Below are 27,529 nucleotides of genomic sequence, written 5' to 3' on the forward strand. Positions count from 1 at the left end.
TCTGCCAATAGCAGTTGTATCACTGCCAAATTTATAGAGGACGTTTGAGCTATGCCCAGCCACACAGCAACAGTTGTAGAGAGAATAGAGAGTGTAATCAATAAACAGCAGTCTGATGTAAGTATCGCAGCTGTCCAGGTGGTCCAAGGCCAAGTGGATAGCCAGTGAGATTGTATCCTCTGCAGACCTATTATGGCGGTAGGCAAACTATAGTGGATCCAGGAACTTGCTTTGTTAGGAGTAATCCTAGCCATGACCAACCTCTCAAAGCACTTAATCACAGTAGATGTGACTGCACTGTGCAATAGTCACAAAGGCAGCTCACTATGCTCTTCTTGGGCACCAGTATGATTGACGCCCTTTTGAAGCAGAAGGAACCTCCATCTGCATCAATAACAGATTTAAGATGTCCTTGAACACTACAGCCTGTTGGTTAGCACAGGTATTCAGTGCCATACCAGGTACACTATCTGGGCCTGACATCTTGCAAGGGTTCACCTTCTTGAAAGATGTTCTGATGTTGGCCTCAGAGACAGAAATCACAGGGTTGCCAGTTGCTGCAAGGATTTACACAGGTGTAGTTTTATTCTCCCTTTCAAAGCACACATAAAAGGCATTGAGCTCAAGTGGGAGAAAAGCATCATAGCCATTATGTTACGTTTTACCTTGTAGAAACTAATGGCATCCAAACCCAACAGAGCTAACAAGCATCTGATTCTGTCTCTACACCTGGAATTTTATTTTCACTTTTAAAATAGCCTTTCGTATCTGGACTTCTTACAGAGTTCCTGATTACCGGTCTTGATCACCCTTAGCAGACAGTGAATCTTCTGGTTCAACCTCTGCTTCTGGTCACATCTCAAACATCAATCAGACTTCAGGAGTATGAGCCTGCAGAAAGGATCTGACCCAAATGGCCTCCCTGGCAGTGTCTTTAGATCTTGTGTGGGCTGGCTGGCAAGGGTACTTGCAGACATATTTAACTTTTCCCTGCTTCAAATTGTGGTTCTCTCCAGCTTTAAGAAGACCACTTTCATCCTGGTATCCAAGAAAAACAAGATATCGTGCTTTAATTACTACCGTCCAGTAGCTCCAACATCTACCATCATGAAGTGTTTCAAGAGGCCGGTCATGACACATATTCAGTTTTCCAGCCAACTTTGACTCACTGCACTCTTTTGGTAATCTTACACCTTAGCTTACATTGATATCTTTTAACTTATTCCAGCTCAATGCACTGTGTAATAACTGATCTGCATAAGTGGCATGCAAGACAAGCTTTTCCCTGTATCTTGCCAAGTGTGACACCAAAAAACCAATACCAAGCATAAACTCTAAACACCTACTGTAAATGCATAGCTCCGAAGGCTAGGCTGGAGAGGGGAGAGAAGAGGTTGTGGTTTGGACAACAAGGGGACAGTTAGAATTGTAGCTGCAGCTAAAAGGAGGCTTCCAATATTCAAGGCAAAAATATTCATCCTGTAATTGGTGTACATCTTCATCAAGAAAGAAAAGGAAAGCTGAATTTAAAAAGGCTTACATTTAATCTTTAAAGATTAGCCAGAATTTATCCTTACAAACTAAGATGAATCTTGAGAGAACAGTTTGGGCAGAGGAGAACCAAGTCCCAGAGCTTTAGAACAAGGCAATGAACAGTTAAATATCCACACTATGCCCTCTAATTTAAAGAGGAGGTTTGGTGGGAATTACTTGCAGTTGCAAGAATGGAAGAGATTAATAATTTATTGCAAAAATATTAGGAAATTGAGGCCCAAATATTTAACATGTGGACATTTGGAAGTCCTTTTGCAAATACCTTTAGTGAGTGCTCTTTTCCCCAGCAGCCACAAAGAAGGTAGAAGTTCCAGTGAATGGGGAAGGGCTAGGCTAGGGCAAAGGATGCTTGGGCACAAAATAAAAAGCTCAAAGCTTAAAGATGTATTATCAAAGTGTGTATATATCACCATATTCAAAAGATTGAAAGTTCATTTATTATCAAACTATGTATGCAGTATACAACCAAGGTTTGCCTTCTCCACAGACAGCTACGAAACAAATAAAACCATGGAACCCAAAAAACACCAACCTCCTTACACACAAAAAAAACAAATTGCACAAATGGCAACAAGAACATCACCCCCCCATGCTCATAAAACAAATTGCGCATATGGCAACAAAAACATCACCAATCCGCTCATAAAACAAATTGCGCAAATGATAACAAGAATGATTGAGCAAAAAACAGAAGATAAAACACAAAATTAAAGAATCCATATTCAGTACAGCTCAGTGTTCATTACCTGCAGGTCACCCTGATTCAAAGTCACCCAAAAATAGCAACAAAAAAAATGATCAACCATAAAACAAAAAAAACACAAAAAACACATCATAACGCAAACTACAAAGTTCATCGACTATAGCTCAGAATTTAATACCATCACTCCCACAATGCTGATTGAGAAGTTGCAGAACCTGGTCCTCTGTACCTCACTCTGCAAATGGATCCTCGACTTCCTAACCGGAAGACCACAGTCTGTGTGGATTGGTGATAACATATCCTCCTCCCTGACGATCAACACTGGCGCACCTAAGGGGTGTGTGCTTAGTCCACTACTCTACTCTCTATATACACATGACTGGGTGGTTAGGTATAGCTCAAATACCATCTATAACTTTGCTGACGATACAACCATTGATGGTAGAATCTCTTGTGGTGGCCAGAGGGCGTACAGGAGTGAGATATGCCAGCTTGTGGAGTGCTGCCGTAGCAACAACCTAGCATTTAACATCAGTAAGATGAAAGAGCTAATTGTGGACTTCAGGAAGGGTAAGATGAAGGAACACATACCAATTCTCATACAGGGATCAGAAATGGAGAGAGTGAGCAGCTTCAAGTTCCTGGGTGTCAAGATATGTGAGGATCTAACCTGTTCTCAACATATCGATGTAATTATAAAGAAGGCAAGACAGCGGCTTTTTTATTAGGAGTTTGAAGAGATTTGGCATATCAACAAATACACTCAAAAACTTCTAGTTGTACCGTGGAGAGTATTCTGACAGGCTGCATCACTGCCTGGTATGGAGGGGCTACTGCACAGGACCGAAAGAAGCTGCAGAAGATTGTAAATCTAGTCAGCTCCCTCTTGAGGACATCTTCAGGGGGCAAAGTCTCAGAAAGGTAGCGTCCATTATTAAAGACCTCCAGCACCCGGGGCATGCCCTTTTCTCACTGTTACCATCAGGTAGGAGGTACAGAAGCCTGAAGGCACACACTCAGTGATTCAGGAACAACTTTTCCCCCCTGCCATCCGATTCCTAAACGGACATTGAATCTTTGGACACTACCTCACTTTTTTTTTTAAATATACAGTATTTCTGTTTTTGCACATTTTTAAAAATCTATTCAATATACGCAATTGATTTACTTGTTCATTTATTTTTTTTAATTTTATTTATTATTATTATCATCTTTTTTCTCTGCTAGGTTATGGATTGCATTGAACTGCTGCTGCTAAGTGAACAAATTTCACGTCACATGCTGGTGATAATAAACCTGGTTCTGATTCAAAGTCCAATCCACAACCACGTTGATCAAACCTTGCTCCGGTACCATCCTCCGACAGCATCAAGGAGAGAGAGGTCATTCAAACGCAGGGGCCTTCCATTAGGAGCAACAAGCAAGAGGGAGAGAGAAACCGTCACACACAGACACTTTCCTCTGCAGCAGCAAGAGGCTGGTAGATGCCACTGAACCACCCCTCATCTTCTGCACTTGCCGCAATAATTTCAATCTTTCTCAATGCTTTAATTAGCAAGATCAGCAAGAAATGGAGTCAATCATAGGCTTTCTGACCTCGAGGCCACTCGCCTACTGGAACATTCTCAGAGACAACAAAGCTTGAAATTAGTCAATCGGCCCGAAAACACACCACACTGTAGATCACAGGCTCCAACACTATCAGAACCATATTTAAGAGAAAAAGACTTAAAAGAAGTGAAAGAAACAGTTTTGTGAACCATCTGGAGAATGTTGCCTGTGGTAGCATTGTTTGCTGGCGCCATCGTTTTCATCTTGGAATGATCATTACGACCATATTAAATCATGAGATTCATTTTCTTGCAGGCATACACAGTAAATCCAAGAAACATGATATAATCAATGAAAGACTGCACCCAGCAACAAGGACAAACAACCAATGTGCACAAGAACATGAGATGAAGAGTCCTTGAAAATGAGCCCATGGTGGTGAGGGTTCTGAGGCTCCTGTATCTTCAACCTGAAGTGAGAAGAGAGCTTGGCCTGGTTGGTAGGGGATGAATGCTACTTTCCTGGAAGAGCACATCTACATGAAGCGCTGTTGCAAGAAAGCAGGTAATGTGACTGAGCATTTTAAGTGATTGTCAGAATACATATGTAATTTGGCACAAAGCAGTTTCTGCCAGGATAAAATACAGAATAAAACAGAGGTAATAACAGAGTCCTAAGTTAAAATACATGATAGAGTGGAGACAGCCAGTATATCAATGAACTAGTCTCCATATCTGGAACAGGAAGTGCAGCAAATCAGTGTACAAAGAAAAAGCAGTACTTTCCAGGCAATGTGGGAGAATCAAATACAGATGAACAGAGGTTGATTTACAATCCCAACTTTGTTGGTTAAATGTGCATGAAAATTAATTTTATATCCCACCACGTGAATGTACACCATCAGTAATATGAGGAAAATAACAAACAGGTTGGCAACAATGGGGCAGAATCCACAGTAGAAACAACTACCAGGAATTGATCAGAGATATATCAGTGTACTACAAAAAAAACTCTCAATGGAGGACTAGAAACTGATCACGCAGCAGCAGTTCAGAGCCCAGACTGAAGACCAGCACAGAGTACAGACTCAATATGAAAGTGTGGTGGTATTGGAGGTCTCTTTGATCCAGAAGCACTGAGAAATAGTTCAGGCCAGAGGGAAAAAATAATTTCTATTCAAGACCTAAGCAGCAGCAGAATAAAGCTGGGAAACCAGCAGCACGTTAGAGTTAGAAGCTCAGCAGGCAATGGGAATTTGGCTTTCAAACTGATTTCACGTGTATACGACAAAACAAACAGTTATGGCTTACAACTTGATAGCTCAGTTTTACATTTCAATATAAAATTCAACACCTATTTGCCTGACGTGCAGCAATATACTGTATATGTTGCATCAATGTCATACATATTTTTATAAAAGATCATAAAGTTCTAATTCTCCAGTCAACAGAAACCAGTATTTATCACAGCCAGTTACTGAATATTAAGATTAAGGAGCAACATACATGCAAGGAGCTTGAAGGTCATTTATAAAGTTTAAAAACAAGAATATTTTAAGGTTATACACAATAATAAATAATGAAAGAATTGAAACTGTCATATTTATTTTTTTCTTCTTCCATCAACTTAATAATGGTACTTTAGCTGCTTCATTTCTATAAAAATGGAAATATAGCACCGACACTGCACCAGTCTGTGTAAACACTTACATTTGAGAAACCCTTCTCTTCCTTCCTCCCATAGGACTGCACCTTCTCCCTAAGCAAGTGCTTATCTAATCTATTATTAAATAATTTTAAATAGTCACTTCTGATAATGCAGTTCACATTCTAATGATCCCTTTGATGACACTTCCTTCAAATCTGGAAATCAACTCCATGCCTCTTTTTATCAATTCAACAATTACTCGAAAAAAACTTTCAGAATTTAAAATGTGTTGCTCAAAACTATATTCAATATTCCAATATGTATTCAGTGTGTTTTTAAATGGATGATGATATATCTGCAAATACAAGCCCTGTTTGTCTAAAATACATTCTTCCCAATCTCCACTTTCATTTTTGAAGACCAATGAATCTTATAGCCCCTTTCTCAACTCCAGAATGCTTCACAGTACTTGACAGCACATGAAATTCTTCTGAAACACAATCACTGATTCTGATATAATAAATGAGTTGTTTGTTTGCATAAGGCAAGGCCTCAATAAAGAGCAATGTGATTTGGCATTATGTCACAAGGGGGAGAGATAGCTCGGGTCCTACCAGAGATCTTTGCATACAACAGGAATTGTACAGACGCTGGAAATTCAGTCAACACACATAAAAGTTGCTGGTGAACGCAGCAGGCCAGGCAGCATCTCTAGGAAGAGGTGCAGTCGAAGTTTCAGGCCGAGACCCTTCGTCAGGACTAACTGAAGGAAGAGTGAGTAAGGGATTTGAAAGTTGCAGGGGGAGGGGGAGATCCACAATGATAGGAGAAGACAGGAGGGGGCTGGGATGGAGCCAAGAGCTGGACAGGTGATAGGCAAAAGGGATACGAGAGGATCATGGGACAGGAGGTCCGGGAAGAAAGACAAGGGGGGTGGGGGGGGACCCAGAGGATGGGCAAGGGGTATATTCAGAGGGACAGAGGGAGAAAAAGGAGAGTGAGAGAAAGAATGTGTGTATAAAAATAAGTAACAGATGGGGTACGAGGGGGAGGTGGGGCATTAGCGGAAGTTAGAGAAGTCAATGTTCACGCCATCAGGTTGGAGGCTAGAGAAGTCGATGTTCATGCCATCAGGTTGGAGGCTACCCAGACGGAATATAAGGTGTTGTTCCTCCAACCTGAGTGTGGCTTCATCTTTACAGTAGAGGAGGCCGTGGATAGACATGTCAGAATGGGAATGGGATGTGGAATTAAAATGTGTGGCCACTGGGAGATCCTGCTTTCTCTGGCGGACAGAGCGTAGGTGTTCAGCAAAGCGGTCTCCCAGTCTGCATCGGGTCTCGCCAATATATAAAAGGCCACATCGGGAGCACCGGACGCAGTATATCACCCCAGCCGACTCACAGGTGAAGTGTTGCCTCACCTGGAAGGACTGTTTGGGGCCCTGAATGGTGGTAAGGGAGGAAGCGTAAGGGCATGTGTAGCACTTGTATCTTTGCATTTTCATTAGCTGCAACTGAAGTACCAAAAACTGGAGAAATGCTAATATTATTCCTTTATTTAAGAAGGGCAGCAGGGATAAGCCATTTAACTATAGTCCAGTGAACATATTGCCAATAGTAGGGAAATTATTAAAGAAAATTCCAAGAGACAGCATTTATGTACCCTTATAAAGGTAGGAGCTGGTTATGAATAGTCATGATGGCTTTATGCAGGGGAAATTCTGTCTCAAATACTTATCTACCACTAAATGAGATAGGTCAGCTGGTTGAGTGAGATTGCAACAACCACCTTGCACTCAATATCAGCAACACAATTCTTGCAGATGCTGGAAATCCATGGCAACACACACAAACGTAGGAAGAACACAGCAGGTTAGGCAGTATCTATGGAGAGCAATAAACAGTCAACAGTTCAGGCCCAGATCCTTCAGGACTGGCAAGGAAGGGTCAGAAGCTAGAATAGGAAGGAAAGGGGAGGGGAGGAAAGGAGAACAAGCTCGCAAGTGATAGGTGAAACCTGCTAGGGAAAAGGAAGGTGTGTGGAGGAGCAGAGATAAAGTGAGAAGCTGAGAGATGATAGATGGAGGAGGTAAAAGGCTGAAGAAGAGAAGAGAGTGGACCATGGGAGAAAGAGGAGGAGGAGGGGCACCAGGAGATGATGAGCAGGTGAAAAGAAGAGAAAGGGCAAGAGAGATGCCAGAATGGGCATTAGAAAGGGAAGGGAGGAGGGGAAGAATTTACTGGAAGTTTAAGAAATCAATGTTCATGCTGTTTGGTCAGAGAACTTAGTCACAATATGAGGAGTTGCTCCCCCAACGTGAGAGTGGCCTTATCGCATCAGGAGAGGAGGCCATGGACCAAAATGTCGTAATGGAAGTAGGATTAAAATGGATGGCCATTGACAAAGCTCCCTTATTGTGCCAGATGGAACAAAGGTGCTCAATAAAGCAGTCCCCCAATCTATGTTAGCTTCCACCAGCGCAGAGGAGGCCACATCACATGCACCAGATACAGAACATGACCTCGACAGACTCCCAGGGGAAGTGTCGCTTCACTTGGAAGGTCTGTTTGGAACCCTGATTGTGAGTGAGAGAAGACGTGTAGTGGCAGGTTTAGCACTTGACCCACTTACAGGGGTAAGTCAACAATTTCCCCCGCTCTACTCACTTTACACCTATGACTGCGAGACTTAGCACAGCTCCAACACCATATTTAAATTGGTGACAACATCCCTGCCGTTAGCCATATCAAAGGTAGTGTTGAATTAGCATATAGAAAGGAGAGTGAAAATCTGGCTGAGTGGTGCCACAACAACCACCTCTCAGTCAATGTCTGCAATACCAAGGAGATGATTATTGAATTCAGGAGAAGGAAACTGGAGGTCCATGAGCCAGTCCTCATCAGAGATCAGAGGTGGAAATGGTCAGCAACTCTAAATTCTTTGGTGTTATTATTTCAGAAGACCTGTCCTGGGCCAGACACACTAATGCCATTACAAAGAAAGCATGGCAGCACCTCTACTTCCTTAGAAGTTTGTGAAGATGCTGCATGACATCTAAAATTTCGACAAACTTCTATAGATATGTGGTGTAGAGTATATTGACTGGTTACATCACAGCTTGGTATGAAAACACCAATGCTCTTGAATGGAAAATCTTCCAAAAAGTCGTGGAGAAAGTCTAGTTCATCACAAGTAAATCCCTCCCTAACATTGAGAACATGCACACAGAGCACTGTCACAGGAAAACAGCATCCATCATCAAGGACCCCCACCACATAGGCCATGTTCTCTTCTACCTGCTACCATCAGGAAGGAACAGGAGCCTCAGAATCCACACCACCGGGTTCAGGAACAGTCATTACCCCTCAATCATTTGGCTCTTGAACTAGAGGGCATGACTTCACTCATCCCATCACAGAACTCTTCCCAGAAAATACGGACTCACTTTCAAGGACTGCTTGGAATCAGTGGACTCAACTGTATTCAGGGATTCATTTTCAAGTCTGGAAGAGACTACCAACTTCATTTAAAACCTGTGGTGATGAGTGTGCGCCATCGAGATTTACCATCATTTCCCACATCAAAAGCTGTGGATGAACCTGAAGGTTCGTAGTCTTCTGAGGGCTTGATCTGTTGCATTTAAGTCTGGCAACTCAGTTCTATACAGCAAAACCAGTTATAAACTGCACAGCGTTACTTCAAAAGCTCAGAAACAATTACAAGCAAGTTTGGAGGTGACATCGGATGCACATCAACTCCGGCAGGGTTTGCAGGCCATTACTTCTCATAAAGAAAAACCCATCATGAATGGCAGCGATGTATCATGACCCGATGCGCTCAATGCCTTTTATGCTCGCTTTAAAAGGAAGGATAAAACCACAGCAGTGAGGATCCCTGCTGCACCCAAGTATCCTGTGATCTGTCTCGGAGGCCGATGTCAGCCAGTCTCAGGGGGGTAAACTCCCGCAAGGCAGCAGGCCCTGATGGAGTAACTGGTAAGGCTCTAAAAACTGAAGGGGGGGGGAATTCAAAGACATTTTTAATCTCTCACTGCTACAGTCAGAAGTTCCCATCTGTTTCAAAAGGGCAACAATTATACCAGTGCCCAAGAAGAGCAATGTGAGCTGCCTTTATGACTATCGTCCAGAAGCACTCACACCTACGGTGGTGACGTGCTGTGAGAGGTTGATCATGGGTAGAAACAACTCCTGTCTCAGCAAGAACCTGGACCCAATGCAATTTGCCTATCGCCACAATAGGTCTATGGTGGACACCATCTCAATTGCTCCCCACGTGGTCTTGGATCACCTGGACAATACAAGTACCCATGTCAGGATGCCATTTATTGACTATAGCTCAGCATTTAACATTGTCATTCCCGTCAGAAAGCTAGAGAACCTGGGTCTCTGTACCTCCCTCTACAATTAGATCCTCAATTTCCTAACCAGAAGACCACAATCTGTGTGAATTGGTAATAACATCTCCACCTCACTGACAATCAACACTGGCACACCTCAGGGTTGTGTGCTTAGCCCACTGCTCTACTTTCTCTGCACCGATGACTGTGAGGCTAGGTACAGCTGAAATGCCATCTATAAATTTGCTGATGATACCATTGTTGTCAGAATCTCAGGTGGTGATGACAGAGCGTATAGAGGCAAGATATACCAAGCTAGTTGAATGTTGTAGCAGCAACAACTTTGCAGTTAGACCAAAGAGGTGATTGTGGACTTCAGAAAGGTAGGACAAAGAAACGCACACTAGTCCTCATTGAGGGATCAGAGGTGAAGAGAGTGAGAAATTGCAAGATCCTGGGGGCTAATATCTCTGAGGACCTAACCTGGTCACAACGTATGTTAGCAGCTATAAAAGTGGCAAGACAGTGGCTATATTTTATTAGGAGTTTGAGATTTGGTATGTCATCAAAGACATTCAATTTCTATTGATGCACCGTGGAGAGCATTCTGACTGGCTGCATCACTGTCTGGTTTGGGTGGGGCGGGGGGGGGGATGTTACAGCACAGAATCAAAATAAGCTGCTGAGAGTTGTAAAATTAGTCAGCTCCATCATGGGTACAAGCCTCCAGTATCCAAGATATCTTCAAGGAGTGGTGCCTCAGAAAAGCGTCTTCCATCATCAAGGACAGCCCTCCCCACCTTCACCCAGGACATGCCCTCTTCTCATTGTTACCACCAGTAAGTATAGAAGCCTGAAGGCACACACTCAGCAATTCCGGAACAAACAGTTTCTTCCTTTTTGCTATCCAATTTCTGAATGGACATTGATCCCATGAGCACTGCCTCACTACTTTTTTAGTTCTGTTTTAGCACTACTTATTTAACTATTTAATATACATACTGTATATGCTTGATGTAATTAACAAGTTTTTTTCAGTATTTATCACATATTGCATTGTACTGCTTCCACAAAGTTAACAAATTTCATGGCATAAGCTGGCATTAAATCTAATTCTGATTCTTCATCTCACGTTCTTAATATTTATTGTTTACTTATTTATGTTGTGTTTGCACTTTCTGTTGTCTTTTGCACATTGGTTGTTTGTCCATCCTGTTGGATGTGGACTTTCATTGATTCTATTGCGTTTCTTGGATTTACTATGTATACCCGCAAGAAAATAAACCTCAGGGTGTATATGGTGGCATACATGTACTTTGATAATAAAATTACTTTGAACTTTGAAGTGCCAGGAGGGAGGTCAATGGGGGGGGGGGGGGAACAAATGGACAGGGGAGTTGCTAAGAGAGCAATCCTTGTGGAAAGAGGAGAGTAGAAGGGAGGGAAAAGTGTGTATAGTCACAGGATCCTTTTGAAGATGGCGGAAGTCATGGAGAATGCTTGCTGAATGTGGAGGCACGTGCGGTGGTAGGTAAAGACGAGGGCAACTCTGTGCCTGTTATGACAGTGGGAGATGAGTGTGGATGTCCAGGAAATGGAGGTGATCCAGGTGACAGCAGCATCAATGGTAGAGGAAGGGAAACCCATTCATTGAAAAAGTAGAATATGAAGGACTGCTGGTCCCACTCCCATCAAGGAAGAAGCTACACAGTATCCAAGCCAGGACTACCAGGCTCAAAAACAGTTTCTTCCCCCAAACATCAGGTTGATCAACACCTTCAGCCATTAACCCATCTTACCACCATTACTTGATCATTTCCTGTCAGTCACCTTACGTACAGGTACGCCTGTAGCTAGTGTCACTTTATGTATAGACATTCTATTATGTAAGCTAATCTTATGTATTTATATTTATTGTGTTTTTTTTAAAGCTGCATCGGATCTGGAGTGACATCATTTCCTTCTCCTTTACACTTGTGAATTGATGAATGACGAACAATCTTGAATCTGAGAGAACACTGTGGAAATTGCTGACCGGCTTCAGCAAGGCAGAAGTCAGCAGGACTAAGGAACTCATTCTGGAGGTCAGGAAGGGAAAGTCAAGAGAACACACAAAGGTCCTCATAGAGGATTTACAGTGGAAAAGGTGAGCAGCTTCTCTGGGCATCAACATCTCAGAGAGTCTGTGATGGGCCCAACACTTTAATGCAATTATGAAGAAGGCACATCAATAGCTCTACTTCGTTAGAAGCTTGAGGGCATCAGCATGTCATCAAACAGCCTTAGAGATTTTCATAAATATGTGCTGGACAGCATTCTGACTGGTTACATCACAGCCTGGTATGGAGGCTCCAATGCTTAGGATCGAAAGAGGTTGCACAGGATTATAGGCTCAGCCAGCTCCATCATTAACCCAACCCTCCCCACTGTCAACTGCATCTGCAAGAAGTGGTATCTCAAGAAGGTATCTATCACTAAGGATCCTCATTATCCGGGACATGCCCTATTACCGTTACTACCATCAGGAAGGAAGGATGTTTAAAAACCCACATTCAATTATTCAGAAGCAGCTTCTTCCTTTCTGCCATTAGATTTCTGAATGGTTCACAAACCCATGAAGTCTAGCTTATTTATTTTTTTGTACTTTGGAGGGTTAATGGCACCTACCGGCAACTCCTTTGCTTGCATCTTTGGAAACAGCTCTACTTCCACTGTTATACCTTTATTTTTCCTTTTCAGGGTTCTTTTGAAGACCCTGACCGGGAGTTACATGCAGGCTTCAGTTCTTTGCGGGAATGGGACCTGTTGTCGGGGTTCCACGACAGGCCAAGAGTTTGGCCTGAGAGTCTCGCTCGTGTTTGGAAGCCTAAGATCTCGAGGCTCTGGAGACGGGCAGATCGAGGGTCGGTGTCATGGCAGGAGACTTGTGTGTCGTTGGGGAGGCCAGAAAATCTTTTGCTGTGAACCCAAAAACTCGAGGTCTTTGCGATCTTCGGGCACAGAGCTCGTGAAAAGCGACGAAAACGGACTTTTAGCATCATAAACCAGCGGGTTGTTGTTCTGTCTCCTGCTCGCTGTGAAAATGGGGGACACCGCCCTCTCCCTTGCCAGGGAGAGAGAGAACCTGTGGTTTGTCGAATGTTGGATGAAATGCAAAGCCTTTGGGGTAACTTTGGTCTGTGTCTTTGCTATTGCTTAGCACATGCTTGGGCTCGGTGACTGTACCGATGCGCCTTTTTTTGCTGGTGGGGGGAGGGGGGATCATTGCTTGCTGCCGCTTACATGCGGGAGGGGGGAATTTGGGGTTCTCACGTTTAACTGTCATTCATTCTTTGGGGCACTTCTGTTTTCGTGGATTTTTGCGATGAAAAGGCATTTCAGGATGTATACTGTATACATTTTTCCGACATTAAATTGGACCTTTGAACCTTAATTTTATAATTATAAATTACATGATTCTTGTGTCTTTGCACCACACTGCTGCCATAAACAACAAATTTCATGTCATGTCAATGACAGTAAATCTGATTCTGACTTTTTTTTGAGGTAATCAAATTGATTGATAAAGGTACAGCAGGATTTATGGTCGGTATGGATACTTAACAAGGTTCCACATGATAAGCTGGTCCCGATGTTTAAGGCATATGGGACCCACGACTAAGGCTTAATAAATACATGTTGATTATCCTAAATTAATATGTCTCTCTAAATGCTGATAAGAATTGCCATGAAAATTTATTCCAATAATTCATCAAATGCCAATATTAGGCTAGTTGGTCTTAAAAGTTTATTAGTTCTCATGTTTCAAGGATGGGACCACATTACTAGTCAGCCAGTTCTCCAATACAACTTCAATGGCTAAACAGAGTTGGTAAATAGTAGAGACATACCATTTACTCTCTTATTTCTCTGACATTTTATCTAACAGCTTGCATTAAAGATGTTTGATCGCTTAGTAAGGCCTCCCTGTGTTTATTATTTCAAATACTTCACATTCTTCCACTTTTTAATCAGTATTGGTATCATCACCCATCATACCCAACTGACAATCCCCCATTTTTACCACTATTATTTCTTTATTTAATCTTTGTCTTCCTAATTTCCTTTTTAATTTCACCCTGCACATCCATATTTCTCTAGGTTTTCTACAACGTTAAACCCACAGTAACTGTCTTATCCTACTCCTCGATATTCATGTGATGTGTAAATTTGGAAGTTCCACCCTTTTTTTTAAATGAACCTTGAAAACTTCTACATGAACTCGTACTTTAAGTAGCTATTTCCAATGCAAATTCTTTCTCAGCTTAATTTAAAACCGTTAGCTTTAAGCCAATTCCGAATCATTACTCAAGATCTATCTTTAGATTTTTTCCATAACTACGCTAAGTACAACCGCAGTATGATCGCTACCTCCAAAATGTTCTTCCACCATAGGCTCAGAGGTTCATTGTCCAAAACTAAGCCCAACCTTACAAGGGACATGTTTCATTATTTAATTCCTTTTATTTAAAAAAAAAATTCACTTGAATGCATTTTCAGTTTACTTCTTTTACACCACAGTGCTATTGCAGTTCGGGGCATCAGAGTTCAGAGTTTAATCACAATGTCGTCTGTAAGGGGTCTCTGTACATCCTCACAGTGGAATGCATGGGTCTTCCCTGAGTGCTCCAGTTTCCTTCTACAGTCCAAAGATGTACCAGGTCGGTTAATTGGTTATTGTAAGTGGTCCTGTGATAAGGTTAGGGTTAATCGGGGTTATTGGGGGTTGCTGGGGTGGCATGGCTCGAAGGGCCAGAAGAGCTATATTGCTAAACTAAATAAATAAATATTTCTTACACCACTGCCATCAAAGTTAATGTCAGGGTAGTTAAAATCCTCTCCTATATTACCTCATTATTTTTGCACTCCTTAGAATACTTACAGTAGAATATTCATACGAGAAAACATTTTCCCTTCCACTGCTTCTAAGTATAGAAAATGGAACATTTGTTCTTCTGTCTCCCAGTGAGAGAAGACTCAATACAAATAGCTTAATTTGAAGTTTCCAATCTGTGATACCCAAAAGAAGCACAAAGTAAGTGGTTGAGGTGAAGGATGCAATAACACTGTGGACCAATTGAACTTTGAAGAGTAAATCAATGTTGTAGAAGGAAAAGATCAGGTGAAAGCCTTACATGTGGATTTTAAGAAACAGGGAGAACAATGATTTGAGGAAGGTTTAATATCTAACAGTACATTATTTGGCTTGAAATTACTGCATAATTGCTTGGCAACATCCTCCTTGTTGACAGCGTAGCTCTGGCTTCTGTTCCTGCACGTAACAGTACAGAAATCAGAAATGGTCGCGTGCTGGTGCTTGTGATCTACTGCTCCATGGCCAGGCTCACCATCAAGCTCAGTGACAAGCACAAATGAATTAAGCTGAGACCAGATGCACTTCATATAAAGTCCATTAGCTTTACACTAAGGACAGCATTGCTGATCTTGACTGACAAGAGTAGGTAGTTAGCATATTTATTTCCATTTAATTTTACCTTTATGTTTTAGTGAATCTCCAGCACTTATTTAATGGCTTTCAGTAACTTTTAAGGGTTTTTTAAAATTATCAAAATCAAATGAACTGTTTAAATGTCTCTAATTATCAGATGCTGTTAGACCTACTTACAGGATTTTCAATTTTATTTCATATTTTCAAGATCTGCAGTATATTAATTTAGGCCACATTTATTGATTTTTCTTACAAATCATCTCTTCCAATAGCTATAATTTTTTCACCAATATTTCTGGAGTCTCTTTTTTAATCCCCTCCATCTACCCTCCCTGAAAACAATGAGAATAAGGTTACTGAGCAAATATTTTTGCCAATCTTTAGGCTATGCTTCACCCATGGCCATGATATCATAGGAGATGCATTTGTGCTCTTCACTTCAATTTTACATTATGTTTATTAAGCTGATATAATTGAAAACTGGGGTATTTTGATTCCTTGGTTTCCTCTACCTTCCGAACAAAACACCCACTCTCCACATCCAAATGTTCCATCCCAATGGTGCTGTCAGATTCCCATCATTCTAGCAAAACAACTTAAGTCCTCCTGAACAACAACAGCAAATTTACCTACACATACATTGGTCTCAGGCTACTGAAAGGCAATGTAATCATCCTGCATTGATACCACTTTGTCTAGAAACCTAAAGCAATCCTCCTTTCAGCATTTAACAAAACATCTCATGATACTTTACAGGAGTATCAGCAAAGTAACACTTTCACTGAACCACATAAGGAGATACTGGGTCATATCCCTTTAGTACAGTTATGCAAGTATATGTTCAGTTCCACCTTAAAAGAGCAGAAGATGTAACGGGGTGGGGGGGGGGGGAGAATTCCAAACCTTACGATATTAGCAGCTGAAGACAATTGCTAACGGTGGAGAAATTAAACCCAGGGAAACACAAGATAAAAAATTACAGTATTGCACACATTTTGCTTCTATTTGTAACAATTTTTTTGTTTGATTCTCGGTAATATCCCTCCAGTACTTCAAATATGCTCCTTCATAAATGGAGTCAGTGTTTAGCTATTCCACACGTCATCTGGCAGGAACTGCATTTCCAATCAGTACCACTTCTCATTCAAGCTTGCTTCCCAGCTTAAGACTTTTATATCTCTCACATGAACAGCTGACAGGTGAAAATGTTGACCTCTACTGAGACTTAACCACAAGAAACAGTTCTAACAACCAACATATTTAAAATTATTAGTGTACTGTCAAGTTGAAATAGAATTTTAAATTAGATCAGAATACACTCACTGTCAGACACTATGAATTAGTAATTAGATGTGTATTGTACAATAGTGCAGCTAAAGAAAACACTACATATTGATATCACCTTCGATGTAAGCAGGTTAAAGGAAAACAAAACAGCGAGCATAAGGTGCCATTCAAACCGTCATTGAATAACTTTTGTAAATACAATTAAATATTTATCAAACATGATACTGTGTCCCCCTTATTCAAAATCCTCCACTGTATTTTTCTTTTTAAATTCCGTAGAATCATGTACAAGTATCGGTATGGAAATTATAGCTACCACATTAAATCTACATGGCAATGCTGAGGTGCCATAAGGGTTTTCATCTGTCGATCTGCACAAGAATTTAGTCAGAGCACTCTAAACATATTAGCAATTGAAAAGTACTTAAGAAGAATGTTAGTTCTCTCAGTTCAAAAAGGGGTTTGATCAGTAAGCTAGAAAGTTTGGTTTGGAATAAATGATTGCAAATGCATGCTACAAGGACTTAATCTTGCCCTGCTTAACATAAAGGGAGACATAATTCTGCGTCAAAGTCTCAGATGTCTTTCAGTGCTTCAGATGGGATCACAAACGTTCACCCAGTTTTTTCTCCTCCTTGTGACTCCTTCGGAATTGGCTATTATGCCCAATGACATCACAAAGAACAAACATTAAGTGGGGGTAAATAAATAATAGTACACCACAGCATGCCAATTTAAACTAATCCTATGTGCCTGCTCATAGTTTTTATTCCCTACATGCTCATGTGTGTCTACATGTCTCTTAAATGCTGTCATATCTGTTCTATCACCTCCACTAGGAGAGCGCTCTTGGCACATACCAGTCCCTGTGTAAAATAATTTACCCTGCACATCTCCTTTAAACGTTCCCCTCTCACCTTAAATCTATGTGCTCTAGTATTTGACATTCCCATCATGGGAAGACGACTATCTTTTTAATACCTCTCTTTAAGTTTATATACTTCCACTAGGTTTGTCCCTCAGCCTCAGATGTTGCAGAGAAAACAGCCTAAGCTTGTCCAACTGTTACTATACCCAATATGCTCTAATCCAGGCAACATCCCAGCAACTCTCTCGGCACACTCTCAAAAGCCTCTACATCCTTCCTGTCATGTGGTGATTAGAACTGCACACAATTTCTCAAATATGGTCTCATAAAGTGCTATACAGCTGTAACATGACTTCCCATCGTTCATACTCCATGCCACGGATGAGGAAGGCAAGACTTCATACACCTTCTTTACTACTATCCACTTGTATTGCCACCTTCTGGGAGCTGTGTGATGAAGGTCTAGTTATCGAAACCCACAAATCCAAAGCCATGTGAAGAATCCACTTTTTATTTCTAAAAAGTGAAGCAAGCATCTTTTCTGCAGGATTGCACTGATGCCATTGTTAGATCAGTATCACAGAGTGAAGGTTGGCATAAATTGCATAGTCAATCACACATACATAGGTATGTAGTTCATCCAGGACACAAGATCCTCCAAAGACTGGGAAAAAAAACTGGGCAGTAATTATAAAGGTGGTTACAGCAACTAGACAAATGCAAAGATTTAGATAAACAATAATAAAAAAGGAACAAAAATATCTCAAGTAGGTGGCAACAGATTGTCAGAGAAGGGATAAGATGAAGCAGAGGAGAGCTAAAGGAAAAGGAAAACATCTGAGAGGTAGACATGAGATTGAACCCTTAAATAGTTGTATTCATAGAATCAAGCAACTTGTGAAACATTGATATCAGGCAGGTCAAGCAAACAACAGAAACTTCAGAGACCACAGGCATTATGTTTTACCCCAATAAATCCTAAATTCAGCACCCCACAGCAAGTTGTTTAGTAGCCAACTGAGCACCTCATCATCTCTTTCCTATATTTTTTTATTACCTTAGTGCCAGAGGTAAAAATCGATTTGGAATGCAGAACAGGAGTTCCACACAAGGCATAGTTTGGCTCTACAATGTATAGACTAACAGGATGATAATCAAATACTAACTTTTAATGTCATAATTTCCCTTATCACATGTACTATTAATGCTCCAACTGCTCTAACTCAAATATCAGGAACGCATACTAATTGAAAGTAAGAACATTTTATAACCATACAATAGCAAAAAAGCAGCTCCTGTATCCTTTCCTTACACTACAGCTGAGAAAAAGTATTTCCAAAAGTTTCAGCAAAGGCTGTGTTTCAGAAAAAGATTGGGGATGTTCATTCAACCACAGATTTTTTTTCAAAACTTAATCTTAAAAAATAATCCAGTTGAATTCACTCCCCAGAAATAAATCAAATTATATATCAGGATAGAAAACTAAAATCATTTTACATCATGATTATCATCTGTTGTTCTTGTCAAAATTACCACACTAAGACAAGATCCTTTCAAGCCAATCCTGGAATCACACCTTTGCAGCAGCAAATGTTTCATGGGAAACATGTTTAATTAAAGTTCTTCCTGGCACCAGCCAAATCTTGTTTACGCTCGCTTCAAAATGGATAACACTGAACCCCAAGGAGAGCCGCTGACACGACCTGCACCTTGGTCATCTCCAAGCCTGAGGTATGTAATCATTCCAATAAGTCAACAGCCGCAAGGCATCCCAGACGGCATCTCACGGCGAGTACTCAAAGCGTGCATGGCACAGCTGGCTAGTGTGTTCACAGATATTTTTAATCTTTCCCTCTCCCAGTCTATAGTGCCCTCCTGCTTCAAAACATCCACCATTGTCCCTGTACCAAAGAAAACCAAGGTAGCATGTCTGAGCCACTGGTGTCCTGTTGTACTCATCTCAATCATAAGAAAATGCTTTGAAAAGCTGATCAAGGACTACATCTGCAGCATGCTACCACCCACACTGAACCCCCTACAATTCACCTACTGACACAACTGATCAACAGATGGATTATAGTTCAACATTCAACACCAGAAATCCCCTCCAGGATTGACAAGAAGCTCATAGATCTTGGCCTACACCTTGCTTTGTGCAGCTGGATCCTGGACTTATTGTGGATCACCTGCAGGTGGTAAGAATGGGCATCTTCATCTCTGCTTCTCTGACCCTCAACACAAGAGCTCCCCAGAGCTGTGTCCTGAGTCCCTTCCTCTACTCTCTATACACCAACGACTGTGTTGCTACACACAGCTTCAATCTGATCAAGTTTGCAGATGACACGACGTTGATAGGCCTTATTTCCAACAATGAGGCAACAGCCTAGAGGAGAAGTCAACGTCCTGACACAGTGGTGCCAAGAAAGCAACCTTTCCCTCAATGTCGAAAAAACAAAGGAGTACAGGATTACAGGAGGAACGGAGACAGGGTAACCCCTATTGACATCAATGGGACTGTATTGAGAGGGTGAGTAATTTCAAGTTCCTTGGTATACACATCACCGAAGATCTCACCTGGACCGTACATACTGGCTGTGTGGTGAAAAAAGCACAACTAGGCCTCTTTCACTTCAGACAGTTGAAGAAGTTTGGCATGAGTCCCCACATCCTCAGGACTTTCTACAGGGGCACTATCGAGAGCATCCTGACTGGCTGTGTCACTGCCTGGTACACAAAGTGTTCTACCCTCAATCACAGGGCACTGCAGAGTGCTGTAGACAGCCCAGCACGTCTGTGGATGTGAAATGCCCTCTATTCAGGACAATTACAGTAGCAGGTGCATAAAGAGGGTCTGGAGGATCATCAGAGACTCCAGCCACCCAACCACAAACTGCTTCAGGTGCTATCATCTGGCAAACAATACCATGGCACTAAAGGCTGATTTATACTTCTGCGTCAAATGAACACCGTAACCTAGGCAAGTGGCCTATGCGCGTTGTGAGCATTTATACTTGTGCGTTGGTGTGCCTGTGTCGCTCTGCAATTTGGGCACGTCACACATCTGCACACACCTGCCTGTGCAAGAATTCATGGTCATGGTAGCCTTTCTTGGGGTAAACAAGTTTAAAGCGAGCGTCTTTTTTCGTAAAAGCGAAGTGTGTCCTCCAAAATTTCGGAGGTCTGTAAACCCTTATGGAAAGCATTGCAGCCAGCGTTCCTTCTCTGCCCTTCAGTCACCCAATGGGAAGCTATTGCAGCGTAGGAGGAAATGCGATGCTACCAAGCAGACCAATCACAGTTGTTGCAGTCTGCGTTGCCGCGACACGTAGTTACATTTTGGGAGAGGTGCGTGTCAGGCTACAGCGTAGGGATCCGCGTAGGCTCTGTGTAGGGTTTGCGGCAACGCTGTACCTACGGCGCAAATTTGACGCAGAAGTATAAATCAGCCTTAAGGCTAGGACTAACAGGCTCCAGAACATCTTCAATCAGATCGATCAATACACATTGATCTGATTGCATATCCGTCTTTGCATACATGTATGCAAAACAATTACGTGTACAATCTTAATGTTTGGGCAATATCCTTCCATATTTCCCTTCCTTAGTGTTTATACTCAGTGGTGGAGACGTAACATAAAGATTTTTTACTCCCTCATGTTGTAAAATGGAGGTAAGAAATAAAATTCTAATTCTAATTCTAATTCTAACCAGGGGTCAATTTACGATGACCAATTAACCTCCCCGGTACGTCTTTGGACTGTAGGAGGAAACCGGAGAACCTGGAGGAAAAACCACATATTCCAAGTACAGAGTAGACACTCCTTACAGGATGGTGCTGGAATTGAACTCTGAGCTCCCGAATTCCCCAAGCTGAAATAATCTCACTCTAACCGCTATGCTACCATGGTGCCCCCGAATGTTGAATCTTCTCTGGGTCAATGGCACATTCATTATCAGTTTTCACATCAGTGGGGCTGATAATGCACTATTTGGGAGATACATGCCAGAAAAGAAATGTGCCTTCACAAATAAAAACCTGAATAAAACGCCAAGTGTTGAATTTCACATTTGAGCAAAAGGATGTCCAATGCAAAATATGCACAAAATTGGTTAAGCCTATTTTCAACTCTGCAACACTATTTCTATTTCGAATTGAAACATAGAAACATCGAAAACCTACAGCACAATGCAGGCCCTTTGGCCCACAATGCTGTGCCAAACATGTACTTACGTTAGAAATTACCTAGGGCTACCCATAGCCCTCTACTTTTCTAAGCTCCATGTACCTATCCAGGAGTCTCTTAAAAGACCCTATCATTCCGCCTTCACCACTGTCGCCAGCAGCCATTCCACACACTCACCACTCTCTGCATAAAAAAATTTACCCGACATCTCCTCTGTACCTACTTCCAAGCATGTTAAACCTGTACCCTTTCATGTTAGCCATTTCAGCACTAGGAAAAAGCCTCTGACTATCCACACAATCAATGCCTCTCATCATCTTATACACCTCTATCAGATCACCTCTCACCCTCCATCACTCCAAGGAGAAAAGGCCAAATTCACTCAACCTATTCTCATAAGGCATGCTCTCCAATCCAGGCAACATCCTTGTAAATCTCCTCTGCACCCTTTCTATAGTTTCTACATCGTTCCTGCAGTGAGGTGACCAGAACTGAGTACAGTATACCAAGTGGGGTCTGACCAGGGTTCTATACCGATAACTATAGGAAAGAATTTCTAAATCTGGTGTTTAGAATCACAGCAAAGGATCAGCCATGATCTTACTGAATGGCAGAGTCATCTCAAAGTTTCGAACAGCTCATTCTTGGTAATATTTCTTATCTCACTTTTCTTTAAAAGATGACTGCAACATTGTAGGTTAACTTCCTAATTCCTACCCCTACTCACAGTTAGCCTCCATCATTTCCAGACAAATTTTTTCACCCCATCAAGTTTTTGTGTAATCTCTGTACACTACAATGAATCAGTATTACAACCCAATGAACAAAAAGAAAACTGCTGGAGGAACTCAGCAGATCAGGCAGCATTTGTGAATGGATATGGACATTAAGTGATTTGGGTCAAGACCCTTCATTTGGATTGAAAAAGTAGGGAGAAGTAGCCAAAATAAAGAGGTGAGAGAAGGGAAGGGAGAAAAGCTGGCATGCAATAGGTAGATTAGATGAGGAACGCTCTGGCAGATGGAGAAGTGATTACAATGTAGTACCTTACCTGCTGCACACCTTGAGCAGTAGTCATACACAATGCAGTCTGTTTGGAATCTAAAGCCTCTTGGAGTTTTTCCAGAAGTTGTCTTATTTGCTGCTCCTTTTGATGTAATTGAGCTGTTACGGAAAAGTGCTTTTGCTGATGTTGGGCCTCCCTAGTTTTCAATGTATTGTTCAAGTCACTGTAATTCTAATACAAAAGATATATTTCATCAGTGTAGAAATGACACAGGTAGGACACATACATAGTCATTGTCATAGTCATACTTTATTGATCCCGGGGGAAATTGGTTTTCATTACAGTTGCACCATAAATAATAAATAGTAATAGAACCATAAATAGTTAAATAGTAATATGTAAATTATGCCAGTAAATTATGAAATAAGTCCAGGACCAGCCTATTGGTTCAGGGTGTCTGACCGTCCAAGGGAGGAGTTGTAAAGTTTGATGGCCACAGGCAGGAATGACTTCCTATGACACTCTGTGCTGCATCTCGGTGGAATGAGTCTCTGGCTGAATGTATTCCTGTGCCCACCCAGTACATTATGTAGTGGATGGGAGACATCGATCAAGATGGCATGCAACTTAGACAGCATCCTCTTTTCAGACACCACCGTGAGAGAGTACAGACACTGTTGTACACTTTGTAAAACAGAGTGGAAAAGATTAAATAGGCTATCGGTTAACCAGGACAGCCATTTATTTGGGACAACTCTTAAAGAACAAAAACTATTCGAGAAAGTAGCTGGAATTCCCTTCATTTACTTGTGACACTATGCCGCTTAATTTGGACAAGAGACTTGCCGAATAGTTTCTAACTCACATCAGTCACATGCATTTGCATGACTTAGACATGGCACCTTGCTTCAAGTGAAGAGTTTTTAAATAGCATCAGTTGTGTGTGTTTGTGTTCAAAAGCAGCAAATCAGCTAGGAGTAAAAGTCAAACAATTTCATTACTTAAACAAACTAGTAAATGTGAAGTATTTGAAGGTACCAACAGTCATTTTGAATGCTATAATTAAAATTAAGATTTGGAGGATGCAATCATTGACAGCATTGTATGAAGGCGGTCCATTATCTGCACGAGATGTCTGCACTGATTTTGTTTGTTTACAGTCAAAAGAATGCGATACCAATGTATTCCTACGTCAACAACTATTAGGACCTAATGAACAGTTTTATTGTACCATAGTAGTATTATTGATGTCAGGTCACTTGGCTGAGTGCTACTGGTACCATGTAACCCGGTACTACCTGTCACATGGTCGGGTGGCAAGACACCCTGCAGGATGAAAAACAAGACCTGTCAAAGGGCGGATGAATCCTCTCGTAGGGTCAACGGCCATCCAGCAAACACGTGCCGTGAAGCGCGGAAAGGGCATCCCTTGCATCAAAGCTTGGTCTGGCCATTCGCGGCAACAGAACTTCCCCCAGCCATCTTGGACTCACCATGCCGCTGGATTGGGAGGGGATGTCGAGAGGGTGGGTCAAGACCTGTGCAACCTCCTACTCACCTAAAATTGATTCACGCATATATTGTTCCTTTCTGAGGAGTGGGATATCCTCAACACACCCAAGTCCTCTAGTGACGGACAAGTGGCGAAGCAGTAGGCTTGACCAGCTGGGAGCCGTAGTCACAAGTCTGCATGCAGGCAGCAGGGGGAGAGTGGTCGCACATGGATTACAGAGCGGAGATCCAGTGAGGCAGCACCCTCTGCGTCTGAGCAGCCCTGTTTAGGGAGGCACTGGTCACCCTATAATTAGGGAAGGGCCTAGAAAATGTGGCTCAAACAAAGCCCACTCACACCAACCTGGCCAGTCTGCCGTAGCTGGTGGGTCGTCCAACTCTAGCTGTAAGAATCACAAGCAGAATCTGATCGTCACCTCATGGAACATACAAACTCTGTTGGACAATGCTAACTCAGATCGCCCAGAAAGACATACTGCACTTGTTGCTCGTGTGCTCAAGGACTACAGAGTGGACTCGCTGAAGAGGGTGCGCAGGCCCAAAGAACGAAGAGAATCTGGTGTGTGCTTGGCTATCAAGAACGGTCTCGCAGCAAAGCTATCAACACTGCCTGTTGCTGTAAATGACCAAATCCAGACCTTGCGTACACCTTTGCAAGGAAAACGCCACCTCATCATAATCAACGTTTACGCCCCAACTCTGACTAATCCCAGTGAACTCAAGGAGGCACTCTACAGTGAGCTGAAAACCACCGTCAGTAGCATGGCAACTTCCAATAACCTGCTGTTGCTGGGAGACTTTAATGATCTACTGCTCCTATCAATGTGCACAGAGTTCAAACTGTGCATCACTAACACACTGTTCAGATTGCCAGACAAGCTCAAATGCACATGGACGCATCCACGATCTAAAAGTTGGCATCTCATTGACTCGACAACGAGACATCTCTGACGTTTGTATCACCAGAGTTAAGCATGGAGCTGAGTGTTCAACTGATCATCAAATGGAGTGTTCGATCTATGTCCATCGATCAAACCTCCACGCAGACTGAATGCTGCCAAACCACTCAAAAAGCTGAACACCACCAAACTGAAACATCGTGAGTGTGCTAATGCCCTGAAATCCTCTATGGAAACTGCTCTAAGCAGACTGGTTGAGAATCCACCAGACAATATTACTGAGCACTGGAAAGCCTTCAAAGAAACGGTCTACAGCGCTGCCCAGGCAACCTCAGGGAAAGTCAAGCACAAGCATCAGCTCTGGTTTGATGAGAGCAACCAATCTGTGCAAGACCTTCTAAGAGCTAAGGCAGCTGCACACCAGGCTCTTCTTCGACACCCAGACTCAAGTTCCAAAAAACGTGCCTTTTTGAGTGCAAAATCAACTTTGCAGAGGCAGGTCAGAGCTATGAAAGACCAGTGGTGGGCAAACAAGGCCGAGGAGTTACAAGCCTTCGTTGACTGTAATGACACAAGAAGCTCCTATGAAGCAATCAAGGTTGCGTATGGTCCATCAAAACAACGCACCTCACAACTCCTGAGCAAGGACAGTACATCCATCTTCACTGAGAAGTCAGAGCACATGAAAAGATGGCAAGAACACTTCCACGAGCTGCTGAACAGACCAGGAACCATCACTAATGAAGCACTGGGCACAGTACACCCTCGACCCATACTGTTTGAGCTAGATGCTCCCCTTCACAAGGTCATCAAAGCCATCAAACAGCTAAACAAAACGGTATCGCAGCTGAGATCTACCGGTATAGTGGTCACACACTGACATCATGCCTGCACTAGCTGTTCAAAAGTTGTGGGGAGTTGCAGAACTACCTCAAGACTTCGAAGACGCATCAATAATGACCATCTACAAGAACAAGGGAGACAAGAGAGACTGCAACAATTACCGTGGCGTTGCTCGTCTGTCAGTTGCGGGAAAATGACTCGCAAAGATCATCCTTAGATGCTTGGTGTCCAACATCAGTGACAACATCCTTCCAGAAAGCCAGTGTGGTTTTCGAACAGGCCGTAATACAGTGGACATGATCTTTTCACTGAGGCAGCTCCAAGAGAAATGTGTTGAGCAGCAGAGAAGTTTCTATGTCACATTTGTTGATCTAACCAAAGCGTTTGACTCTATTGGTAGAGATGGCCTGTGGAAGTTCCTACCAAAATTCGGCTGCCCCCCACGCCTAACCAACATCATCCATCACAGTTCCACGAAGGCATGGAAGGCTGTATCAACATGTGTGGTGAGTTATTCTTTGCTGCTGTTCTTCAGGGTGCCACATCAGACCTGAAGTTAGGGGTCTTCCTACAAACGAGGGCTGATGGCAGGCTCCTTAATCCGCAAGATTGAGAGCAAAAACAAAAGTCAGGGACATTGTGGCGCATGAGCTACGGTTTGTTGATGACTGTGCACTGGTTGCCCACTCTCTCGAAGACTTACAGGAAATCACCAGTCGCTTTGCCAGTGCAACCAAAAGCTTCCGACTGACAATCAGCCTGAAAAAGACACAAGTTTTGTACCAACCGGTTCCTGGCTCAAGCTACGAAGAACCAACTGTCCTCATTGATGACACTCATCGCAATGCTGTCAACAAGTTTTGCTACGTGGGCAGCATAATAACATCCTCAGCTTCTCTGGATGTAGAGATTAAGTCAAGAACCAGAAAAGTCTGCTTTGCCTTTGGTCAGCTGAAAGATCGAGTTTGGTCACAGAACATCAGGTTGGCCACCAACTTCAAGGTATACAGGGCCATTGTCATATCAACCTTGTTATACGGATGTGAGACATGGTGCCCATATCAGAGATACTTACGCCAGCTTGACCAACTGCAGCAGCGTCACCTACATTCTCTGATGAAGATTACCTGGCGAGACAAAGTCTCTAATACCAAGGTCCTCTGGAGCCGGAATGCCAGCAGTTTCAACCTTGGTGATGTCAGCCCAACTGTGCTAGGCAGGACATGTTGTCAGAATGCCTGACAGAAGACTGCCCAAGGACATCTTGTACGGCCAACTGTCCAGTGGTACCCGAAAACGAGGAGGCCAGCGACTACGGTACAAGGATGTTCTGCACAGGAGCCTCAAGAAAGCTGACATTGTCCCATCAACATGGGAGGATCTGGCTCAAGATCGCTCACAGTGGAGGGACACCTTCAGAAAAGGTGTGGACGCTGCTGAGACCAAGCTCAACAAGGCAACAGAGGAAAGGCACAGGAAGGACCACAACAGAGCTTCTGCCCCTGCTGCCCCTCACCTGCCAAGTACGTGGCAAGCAGTGCCTGTCAAGGATCGGCCTGGACAGCCACTCCAGGACGCACATATCAACCCCAATTAACTGACTGAAAGGAACCATCATCATCTTATG

At 42.5% G+C, this 27,529-nt stretch overlaps 1 protein-coding gene across 2 annotated transcripts in view; it reads right to left on the reverse strand.

Annotated features, from left to right (window-relative positions):
• cntln (centlein, centrosomal protein) overlaps positions 1-27,529 on the reverse strand; it is a 529,511-nt gene that overhangs the window by 380,971 nt on the left and 121,011 nt on the right. For both annotated transcript variants that reach the window (XM_072258219.1, XM_072258220.1), the window contains one exon: positions 22,694-22,879. In XM_072258219.1, coding sequence (XP_072114320.1) covers positions 22,694-22,879 — 186 coding nt within the window. The remainder of the gene's footprint in view (positions 1-22,693; positions 22,880-27,529) is intronic.

The sequence above is a fragment of the Mobula birostris genome, chromosome 5 (genome assembly GCF_030028105.1).
Source record: "Mobula birostris isolate sMobBir1 chromosome 5, sMobBir1.hap1, whole genome shotgun sequence".
Taxonomy (NCBI): domain Eukaryota; kingdom Metazoa; phylum Chordata; class Chondrichthyes; order Myliobatiformes; family Myliobatidae; genus Mobula; species Mobula birostris.